The following is a 12,182-nucleotide window of genomic DNA, read 5'->3' as shown; positions in this document are numbered from 1 at the left end:
AGATTTAACCATCAAGAATAAAGGATCGACCATCTAAAACCATGTTGAAAGCCTTTGGCTACAGAATTTTCAAGGTAGAAAAAAAAGGTCACATTTCTTCCAGAGACTTAATTTTAATCCTCTGGGCATTTGTCCGGCATGATATGACCTCAGTTCTTACTTAATTTTTTTTTTAGATTTGCACAAAAGAGAATTGGTTGCCATGGATCTTGCATGAATATAGTTAGAAACGTTAAACCAGAGGCTATGCTTTGTATGTGATATTGATATTAACTGCAAGGTACATATTGCTTATGCACTGAAGATAGAGTTGTTCCTGTGATTGTTGGCAATAAATGTGGAAAATGATTGGATTGAAAAAAGAGGATATTCCATTCAAAGGTTGGAATTTAAACTACAGAAATTAAGTTGACCTGTGGTGTGACCACTATATGGGACAAGCTATTAAAGTGCACATAGAGATGATCGTATAAGGGTACATGAGTATGCATAACCCAAATGGTACCTAATTTCAAATGTTGGTTTCTCTCTTCTTTCTTCTCTCCATCCTTGTCTACTAATCCTCTTACATCTATCTCTTTGTGTTCACCATACTCATACCTGTCTGTATTCAGTGCGTGTTTTTGTCCCTTCTGTTACTGTTACTTGTCATTTAGTCTCTGAAGAAGATCCTGCTAGGATCGAAACGTCAGGCCAACTTACTTTTACACAAACTTACAATTCATATACACATAGCCTAGTTGTAGGAGTTTCTCCCTTTAATCCCTACCCACGTGTAGCACACTTTGTTGGATTTGTTTTGTGTGATATAATGGCTCGATGATAGATAATCATCTGTCATTTAGCAAGATTGGTCAGAGGAAACTGAGTAGTCCCTTTATAAAATCTTCCTTGGTTTAAAAGAGAGAAGACGCTAGCTAGTCAAATCAGATTTTTTATACTTCATGAAATCAATTAGCACCACCTGCTACAGTTATTTGTAACCATGGTTACCTCCACATGCAACTGTGATAGCTAATCATACTTGACCTTGAAATAGGAGGCCCAGTGTTGAGTAATAACACAGAGAATGATTCATGTAGTAATGAAGGAAAATCACAAACTTAGAGGAGTTTATTATAGAACTTATGAAAGTTTTGTGTACCACATATTTTTCTATAATGTTTTATACTTAAATTATTACTTCATTTGCAAGCCTCTAGTATTTACTCCTAGTTTGATCATGCCTACAGTGTGATTTTGTTAAATTACTCTTTTTTTTAGAGGTCCTATAGACACTCTGATGTAAGCAAAATGACATGTTTTGAGTTGCTGTCTTAGTTATCTCCCTATACCCTCATTTGGTTTCTCTGTACATACTATACTATACTAAATCCCTGCTAGCCCTCCTTGCTCTGACCATATGTCTCTTACATCGCTCCCTCCCACAGTTCCCTCTCCCATGCCACCACCTCCTCCTCCTCCTCCTCCCAACCTTCCTCCCAACCCTCTCCTCATTTCTTCTCTATTTTTCACACAATTTCCCGGCTGAGTTATATATCCCCAAGTTATTTTACACACTTTACCAGACAACACACATTTCATATATATCTATATATATTTGGTATATATCCAGATTGGTATAAATCGTGTACACTGTACAACTAATACAAGGAAATCAAACAGAATTAAGAACTCTTCCCTTTTCAATTGTATGTGGTTTTTTTTGGTTATCTGGTTATAGGCCTACTACATCTTTGTTTGACACAGGTAGTAATTAAGCTCGTTGAGGTGGACATTCTATTTTGTATGTCACAAAGAAAGTAGAACAAACAATCTAATTTACTGTTCCAAATTTTCTGACCAACTGCACGCATGACTGATTATCTATCACACACAGTATTGATCTGGAGTACTGCCACCGTGTATATACAATAGTCTACTACATAGGCTAGCTACCATTATATAAAAAAAATCTTTAATAAAACCATATGTGTGCTGCAGTAGTAGTGCTGCTGCTATATGGTGTTTATCAGCCAAACATTGCCCTGGGCGTGAAGAGAGACACACACACACAAAAGTCTATTAGCCTTTTCCATGCAATTGGCTACAGTACTACTGCTGGAGACTGCTGTCACTTGGGTTTGGATGTCTTCATTACATTCATCATCCCAGCAATGGTTGAGCTATAAACTTGCACAGAGGAGGACAGTTGAGGATAATAATCACAGGGCAATATGCTTTTAAAGGTCGTAGGTCGGTAGATCTGCAACATATGCTGGTGCATACCTTGCATTCTCCAGGAGATAAACTTTGTGCTGGTAGTAGAAGAAGAAGACTGTTGATAAAGTGCTGCCAAAGAGAAAGTACATGTTATCAGAAAGTGACCAGTCTTTAACAGGAGGCTCAAGCATTGCATTGGCTCAGCAGTAGCAAGTGTGTGTTCTCGTGTCAGGGGGATTTTCAGTCAAAAAACGGGCTGATTTCATTCATTTTTGTGGATTTAAATTTTACCAACTATTCCAAATGGAAAGGAAACCTTTCATGATGAGAACTCTTACCCTGATTATCTTTTCTCTGTTAATATCAGGCCCCAGCGCTTTTCCATCCAACGTCCAGCTGGTGGCCATCTCATCCAACGAGATCAATGTGACCTGGGACGCGGTGCCCGAAGAGGATGTCAATGGTGCAGTCAAGTCGTACAATGTAAGTGATACCTTTGGAATTTTACAGCTGGTTAGACGAAACCTAAGCATTTAATTCTCACAGTAGGGACTCATTATAAACATTGCAGTGTGTGTTATTTGGAGTGGATTGATGATTATGGAAGATGTCTCTGTCATTTCATTTTCTCATAATTCGTGACAAATTTGTCATTCCCAGTCATTTTGATACTGAGCAAGGTTTGTGTGAGTGTTAGTTTTGTCTACTGTGTGATGGTTTTTGTTCATGTGGGGTTGGTGGAGTGGGAGGGCCTTTAACTAGTTATACCTGTATGTAATTATACCTGTATGTAATTACTATATATATATATATTGAACATTTAATTTGTACTTATATCTATGTATGTATTCATACACATATATATATATATATATTTTGTTTTTTCTTTTCTTTTCTTTTCTTTCTTCAGGGAGTCTTCCACATTGTTAAGCTTTTAAGCTTTATGGAAGACTTCCTCCACTTTGTACTTTTGTGGCAAACAAATAAATAAATAATTAAATAATTAAACTAGAGAGCTCTTACTTACAGTATCTGCTTAGAATTTTGCTAACATTAGCAATCTTTTGTCCCCCCCACCCATCTTCCCTCTCCTCTGTGCCCAACTTATTTTGTATTTATTGCTTATTTTGATATATTTTCTCTCCAAAGGATTGAAATTTTTTTTTATTCTGTTCAAACAATTTTGTTTTACCCTTTGAGAGGTCATATCATTTATGACCCATGTATGTAATTTTTTCAGTCAGGTAATACCATTTCTTCAATCATAGTTCCATTTATAAAATCATACCTACAGTAATTTAGTGCTACCCATCCCTTGCAGGAAAATAACTGTTTCTGAAACATTTGATTAAAGTTTTGAAAGTAAGTGCAAGCATATTTTTCACGCAAGACGATATAGTTTGTACTATAATACCGCAACTCCCTAAAAGATAATTTATAAAAAGAAATATTAAAAAAAAATGAATATCACAAAAAATAATAAACGATAGGTCTGCACTATAAAACATAATTATTTCTTTGTTATTTCGAAATCAGTTTATAATTTCGCTGTTTATAAGTCAGTTGTTCATTCTGATTTGCCAGTATACATCATCATATTTAGTTAGTTATGATATTAGATGATATCAGAAGACTTTAAAGTATCCCTTTTGAAGTACCAAAGGTGAGGTTTTCTGCTAGCTTTCTTCCCAAGGTGTTTAGCTATTAAGTGAAGTTACACCTTCTGTAGAAGCATTGTAATTAACCAAGCAACTGGATCACACCTGCTACACGTTAGCAGTGAGTGAGCCATCGTGAATTCAAGGACGTTTCTACCAGCACGTATGATGACTAATGAGGAAAGAGATAAAGCTTGGAATCGGATAGTAGGTATCGCATACTGTAATTGAGGGAAATACAAAAAACCATGTAATCTGTTTACAATAGCATCTTGTAGTGAATGTGAATTGTCCTTCATAATCCCAGTACAAAAAAATTTGTTAACATATTTATTGCGATTACGCTTAAAATTTTAACAGTCATTTTACATGGAAATGAAAGTTACAATATCTGTGGACATTTGAATCTCCCTTAACTTCTGGTCATGAATATAATTTAGTTGATACAAATTGTACAGCAAATTTAGGAAATGTAATTGATTAAAATTATTCTCTTATTAATGATCTTTACAGAAAAGCCAGTTTGTTATATTTTTTTGGATCAAAAAGTGTTTCCATACTGTGAACAATTCTGGACCATGTCGGTAACCTTTTTGGTTTTCAAAATGTAAAATTGATGGTTAAAATATGTCCTGGCAGGCTTGGCTACACAGTTTAAAACAGGAAGTTGTTTAATTTTTTTTTATAAAAAAACCCATTTGGTACATAGATTATGATATGAGTGAGATATACCTCTGCCTATATGATAACAAATGTTGCATATGATGCTATTTAATGATTGTGAGGAATTATTAAAGAAATATTTATGACCCTTATTTGTAACAATGTTAACTGAACAAAATGCCAGAAATGCAATATCAATTAAATTATTCATTAAGGAAAGAGGTAGGGAAACAACTTTAGGTAGTATGTAAATTAAAGTTATATTTATAATCAGATTTTAAAGGATGACTCAATGCACAACATTAATTTTAATTTATGTTGTAGTTCATTAATACAACACTGCTTTCAGTACAGGTTGTACTTCTATACAACTGTTAATTTTAAGAAATAAACATTTGAAGTTCATCAAAGTATAAAAGTGGCTTTTTTTGGGCAACAATGAACATGTTGACAATGGATTAATTATACATTTGTCACGCAACGAACAATAAGAATATTGAAATAACTTTGCAATGTATTTAATACTGACCCACAGTCATAATATAGGAAGCATAATGACTGACAATTTGTAATTAGTTCGTCAGGTTTTGTGTTAATATGTTGTGTCTCACAGTGTCTGTTAGTGTAGAGTTCATTTGAGGTTTTGTGATGTGTGTAATTTTTTTTTTTTCCATTTTTTTTTTTTTAATAATGTCTAATACTGAAGTATATCGCTTACTTCAATAGTGGATTTTAAATTTGGTTGACAGGTGACCTATTTATGCCAAATAGAAAAGTAAGACTTGTTATTCAACGACCCAGATCTACCGAACCCACCAGAAAAAAATAAAAGAAAAAGGAAGGTGCACTTGCAATTTCCACAAGATTGCAAAATTAAAGAGGAAAACCTGTCTTGGATATGCATGATTTTGTTGACCCAATTGAAAGTTTGATATTTTTAATCACATTTGCAGGATATTGCTTGTTGGTGTGTTTGCTTGCTTCATCTTATTCTCCATCTGCAATCATACATTCTAGTTACAGAAATCAAATGATATAGAAAGGTGCGAACTATGAAAAATTATAGCCTACAAAAGGTCAGTGTGCTAAGTAATGAATTTAAACTTAGGTTGGCAGGGGAAGAGTTCTGTGAACTTTTATGATTTATTCTCATTAAAGTAGCTGTGTTTGAATCTCATTTCTGAAGAATAAAAATATACTTCTCCACTTTTCTCTTGAAAAGCAAGTTGCACAAAATACTTTGAAAATGCTATGAAGTGTTATGACATTGTATGTTAGACAGCAAAATCTAGACCCACCTAAATCTTGTATACAGTACATTAGTTTTGCTTCCCATATGGGACTAATAACTATGAAGAAATATAACAAGGGAGAACTCCCTGATAAAATCCCCTACTTCATTACCTTCAGAGATTTGTGCTGGTAGGCAGATACATGAATGAAGTAAACATGTAAATTGAGAATGGCCTGATACTGGGGGAATTCACTGTATTGAAAGTTGCATGTAAACTAAAATGCTGTCTTTTTCAGGAGTGTAGTTGTGTGTGTGTTATGTTATAATGTATTAACATGTATGTTTATTCTGACTCCTAAAGACCAGTTACAGTATAGTTGATACTAAGACAGCTATGCAGTGTGATTACATTGTTAGTAGCTCTCATCCATCAAATATGGGAACACAAAACATACATCTTGTCATTAATGTCCCAATAATTGATTTTATATCTATGTTTGTTTGTTGCTTGCAGTGATATGGCCTGTCAGTACACTATCATATGAGATGATACCCACAGTAGACCCATCTAGGCCCATAGCCAGGAATAATTAGTTGGAAGGGTTACCAATAATTTAAGGAGGGACACCAACATTTTAACTAGGGCCACATTACCTGGTTTAGGGCCTGATTACCAGCCTTCAGTGTGTCTCATTTTAAGATTCCTAACAGAGCCGTAGATGTATACGTTAGCTCAAATATGTCACACTATGTGTGAAGGGAATGTGCATGCAGGGTACTGTACTGAAGTTTTCCTAGAAGTTTCAGCTTGATATTATTCAAAAGAATTCTCAGTGATTTCAGAGACTGCAGCTTATGAAGTTTGTGGACCCCTCTGTTGATTTAGGGGGTGTCTGGAGACCCCCTTTATCTAGAATTTGTGTACATGTGGATTTCACAAATTTTAATATGTCCACTAAATGTTAAAGGACCAATCTCTTTGGTAGCTCTAGTGATATTTATCTGATCATATCATTTTTCGGATAAATTTTTTCATGATTTGGGCCTGACAATAATTAATTTGTTTTTAGATGTCTCTGCGTGTGTTTACATAAATTTGTGCTAAAAAGCCTTGTTTTTGTCAGCCCAAATGTTCATTACAGTATTTCACCCCAGCTCTTTGCATGAGACAATATCTTGTAACTGAGTACTGGCATTTAACTTGCTTTTTCACCTTTTCAGTGCTGCAACTACAGTATATTCAGTTCATGGAATGTGGTAGATGTTTGTTTTTTTTGCCATTGAAATGAACAAAAATACTACAAGAAGGAAGCATATTGCCTACCATGGTGAATGTATTAGAAGAAGCCAGCCTAAGCACCATGATCGAATGATATTATTGCCTACAGTATGGCTTTTATATTCAACCTGCAAGTTCCCATTGCAATGAATGTTTCCTATAAATGCTTTGTTTGTGTACGCTTGCTCTAACTTCAATGTCTCTCACTTTTTCTCCCTTTCACTCTTTTTATCACAATTTGTAGGAGTTGCATCAGTTTCCTTTTCCTATCAAGGTACCGATGGAATTAGTGCTATGCACAAAGGGTTTCTTGTTCTTCTGTTTTCTTTCATAGACCTTAAATAACATCAAAATATCTGTCTTAGATTTCCTTTCATATGTGTGTCACACAAGTTGTAATAAAGTATAAAGTAGAACATAACTAAAACGAAACAGGTCACCTACAAAGTGATGTTGAAAGTACTGTACATCAGATAAAAGACCAACGATTTTAAATCTTTCTCTTTATTCTGAGATGAAAGTCGTCCTGAGTAACTGATTCGCCAGCTAGAAGTGTTTAATCTGGGAGCATGTAGCCTGTAATATGTAGGGACAAATTTCTCATGCATATTATTTAGTGTAAGAATAGCTTAAGAGCTTAGTCTCTGAAGAAATAAGTAAATAAACCTGAAGTGAGTAATGTTTGGCAGTTACCTTTGTCCCAACATGGCTGATTTGTTGTAATTTAAGCGAAACCTCCAAGAAGTTCTAGTTTAATGACAAATTATCAAGCACGATTTGTGTGACACCATTTTGAATGTAATCTGAAAATGGCAGATGTTTCTACCTATAGATTGCTGTGAATAATTCTGTAGTGTTTGCACTCTATCAACCAATCATTTTTGAATGTTCGAAGCACCCTAGTTTTATGATTTTGTAGAAGTTCTACAAATCGATATTTTTGATTGGTTAAATAATGTGGACCTTTCCCCCCATTTTTTTCCTGTTTCATTTTCCAATTTATGACCCGTAGTAAAAGTAGTCTGTTTCTGGAACCATGGTAGTCATTTGATTGTCATTACTATTTTACTCATTTTTTATTTCCATTCAGTTTCCAGGGGGTTTATGAAGTGAAATTTTAGTCATTGTGTTTTTTAGTCATTTTTTTTTTGCTCTTAGCAAGAGTTAACTGAGTTGTATGCAAACTGGGAGAAGTTAGTTAAGGGAAACATTGGATGTATAGAACATTTTGAATTTCTTGAAGTTTGAGCATTTCTTAATAGTACTTACTTTAGTTCAGTTCAAGATTAGTTTTAGTTATAGTGTGGTAGGTGATTAGCTTAAATATGTTACATGTCAAATATTCTGATATCATATCCTGTATCTGTTATTCAGCCAAGTGGTGGTTGATCTCTATCCTTTTCAGTAGACTGAATTTTTCTTTTTGACTTATACAGTATTTTACGATGCTACCAAAATTTTCAGCATACAGAAATTACAAAAGGCTTAACATAGCAAGCACATGCCATGCTGTGGGCCCATACTATGGGAGTTTAGATCTCTGATGTTGAAGGTTATTACCTCTGGGAATCAAAGATTTATATTCATGTGTTTTGGTGGCAAACATATTTTCATGAGTCAAATTGTGTAAACCCTCGAGTCCTTGTATTGTAAATGTCATGCTGGAACAGGAAACTACATAAATTACCGAAAAAGTTAAGATTTGAATGTCACAGTATGAGTTCCTTCTAATGATATTTAGAAGACATCGTTGTGATGTTTTGTCAATTTGCTGAATGAAATTAAGGAATGAATTGAAAGGCAGTTTAAACAAGAGTAGTTCTTGATGGATGTGTACACTTGGATAGCCTCCAATCACCATGCTATAGTACTGTAGGTCTATTAATAGCAAAGCAAACACAGCACTATGTCTGGGCTGTGACCGTGTTTTTCAGAACAATTTACCGTTATAGGGCTCACTCTGTCAACGGATAATCTTGTGTCGCAGTCGGACGTAATAACTCCAGCTGCAGCATGGCCTAGTTTTTTTGGGGGATGAGTAAATAAGTCACCTTTTTGAATATACCGTTACCATGAGAACATTTTTTGGAAAGAGCGATTTTAATTTAATTCAATCGAATCTCTCTCCAGCAAACTGTAGAAAATTTTAAATGAATTATCAGTTTAATCGAAATTGGACACGTTCTTCCTTTTTTTTAATATAATTTTTTTTATTTGTTTCGTTATTGTTTCATCATTTCTTTCAATGCCGAACTTAATACACGGAGGTGTTCACAGCAGATGTTTTACAGATGAGATTGGGCCGCTGCTACAGAAGTGTGATTGGCAGGCTTGATTGTGAATGGTTAGGCCACTGATAATAGGATAATAATAAGGTGTTAAACCATTTGGGATATATTGTGAGATGTGTGTACTGTGGGACAATGTATACTGACCTTCATGGTATATATTTAGGCTGCTGGAGGTACTAGGATAACTTTATTTCCCAGAATGGTTCCAAAGTTAATAACCATTAATTTGATTAATGAGCAGATTAATGAGCCGATTATTAGTATAGATAATTATTATGACAAGATAAGGAACTTATAACCACATAAATGTTCTTGCTTAAAGCTAATAAAATTAAATCCAGTAACAAATATGGTACAAAATGAACACCTTTGCCCAGTATTTAGAGAACTATGTACATGCCAAAGTGTTTCAGGTAATAGCTACACTGTCTGATGCAAATCTAGATATAGTTCAGTAACTTGATTTGAACGATTAGTTTCACCAAAATAGTACAGATATGGTTTCAGTACCACAGTGTGTCATAAACATAAACAGACCCCTTTAAAATTGAGACGGGGGAGGGGCAGGGGAAGCTGACTGATTTTCAAATTAATCAGCCAAGATTGGTAATGGTTGCTTAATCGTTATGAACTACCCGCCAATCAGTTTTCAATTTACAACATTGGTTTCAGACCGGGGAAAACTACCTAAATCTAGAATTCATACCCATAATTAATACAGTTTCAAAAATATTAGGATGATTGGAAGATTAATTGCATGCATTTTCTTTTGACTATATTAAGATCTGGGGGGGGAGACATTTCAAATTTGTTATGAACATGAAATACTAGTTACAATCACTTTCATGATGCCTGAAGGGGCATACAGGGATTACTTTCACAGTTTGAAGGCTGTTTAATAGGCATTCTCCTATAAAATACTACAGTTCCTGTGTACAGAATTTGCTATACATTTTCCACATTTATAGCAATTTTACATATCATTTTGCTCTGCCAGACCAGATAAATTATTCCCCTGGGAACACACAGTAGACAATTTCAATGTTCCTTTGTGGAATGGCTTAATTTTAATCTTCAGACGGCTATCATAAACATCTAGCTATATTAGTGTCATCTCATTTTAACTAGTATTGATTTTTGTACCAATTGTAATGAGTAGAAACAGGATGTTACATTTTAATTTCCAAACCAGAAGCTGACAGCTTTTGCTTTGTATGTTTATATATCATCTCTTTGGGATAGATATGATCACATACTGTAGATCACAGTCTCTCCGAGAAGCTTAGAAAAATTCAAATGAGGAAAGAAGGTAAAGCCCTAAATTATGGAAATGTTTGGAAGGAATTGTGACTAACTTTTACGAGGCAGATCGGTGGTCGTTTGCGATAGCCCCAAATACATAGTGTTAGTCCTTACACACATCATACAGTTGACCGTAGTATAGTGATGGGGATGGCAATGTATCAGACAACTCAGTGTTTATCTTGACTGTCTAATTCTCTTCCCTGTGCCATTTATCTTCCTCTGCCTGATTTACTAGCTGGTATTCCAAGAGCTGAGGATGTCTCTCATCTGGCATGGTATTAAGCTTATTAGGATTATTGAGGACAGTGTAAAAGCACTGTGCTGCTGTTCCTGGTGTGTTTTCTTAGATACCTGCTGAACCTACTGAAAGAAAAATACCTTAGCTTCCATCATTTTAGCAAGCAGTAACTTAAAGGAATATGGTATTAAATACAGATAATTTTCACAAGTCCACATATATATCATTTGAATAATGTGATGTTCCTTTTTGCAAAGAAGACAAACAAATATTTCAAAAAATCGTCTTAGGCCACAAACCTGTGTTCAGTGTCCTTGAAATGAAGTTGTAAAAATAAAGGAATAACATAACAGAAAATTAGGCTGTCACTCCCATTTACATCATCAGTGTGCATAATTAGTTAATGTTTATTCATAAATAAAATTAGAATTGAGAAAAGACTTGTAAAATTGTCAATCTTTGATGGATTTTGATGGGAGTTGCAGCTGTTTTCATGATTTCTAATGCCTAGTAATGTGAATAGACCAATGTTTGTTGACCTGCAATTGAAGCTTAGCGTCCTCAAAACTATAGAATTTACTAATACAGAACTATTTTGATTCATCGAATTTCAAAAGAAGTTTTAAGAACTTGCTGTGTATAAAGTGGACACAAATCTGTGGCCAATTGATTGACCCGTCCACTTTGTTTAAATGGATTTAAGATAATCTTCGGAAGTTTTGCAGTTCAGTGTATTAGCAGTTATCACTTAAGAAAGTTAGCATGAGACATTACAACAAATCAAGGGCTAATCAAATTGCAGAGAATGTAACAATTGTTTGGAAGACAACAAAAATTGTCTACGTTGCTACTGTAGGTGAATTGTCATCCCAATGTCATCTTTCAGTTAAATTCCAGGTGTGGTATCTTGCAGGAAGCTAATTAAGTAACCCCCCACCCCCCCCCCCCCAAAAAAAAAAACCTTCCATAATGACTAAATGAAAATACAAGGAACATACACACTAATGTAAGATGATTGTGATGAGAAGAAAAAGCTCTCATTACATAGACAAAAATCAGCAATTGCATTTCTGGAAACTAATTACATGCAAGGTTTGCAATATTTAGGAGCAATGGTTGACATGGAAACAGTTAACAGCCTAGTCACCTGGAAGTGAAAAAACATCATATCTAATTAGTTACGATTGTCCTTGATTTTAGGGAATTGACCAGAAATAATTCATAAGATGTCAGATATTATGCACGATTTCTCACATAAGCATTGTATTTTATATAGTGAACACAAGATATACTTTATGAAATGTTTTGCTTG

General features: G+C 34.6%; 1 protein-coding gene across 11 annotated transcripts in view; it reads left to right on the top strand.

The window, feature by feature from the left end:
• LOC139962107 (neural cell adhesion molecule L1-like) overlaps window positions 1-12,182 on the top strand; it is a 133,018-nt gene that overhangs the window by 97,962 nt on the left and 22,874 nt on the right. For 10 of the 11 annotated variants that reach the window (XM_071961993.1, XM_071961994.1, XM_071961999.1 and 7 more), the window contains 2 exons: window positions 2,570-2,685; window positions 7,281-7,310. In XM_071961993.1, coding sequence (XP_071818094.1) covers window positions 2,570-2,685; window positions 7,281-7,310 — 146 coding nt within the window. The remainder of the gene's footprint in view (window positions 1-2,569; window positions 2,686-7,280; window positions 7,311-12,182) is intronic. The other variant, XM_071962001.1, reaches the window with a different exon arrangement.

Source organism: Apostichopus japonicus, chromosome 20, assembly GCF_037975245.1.
Source record: "Apostichopus japonicus isolate 1M-3 chromosome 20, ASM3797524v1, whole genome shotgun sequence".
Taxonomy (NCBI): domain Eukaryota; kingdom Metazoa; phylum Echinodermata; class Holothuroidea; order Aspidochirotida; family Stichopodidae; genus Apostichopus; species Apostichopus japonicus.
This window is presented reverse-complemented; position numbering and strand designations above follow the sequence as displayed.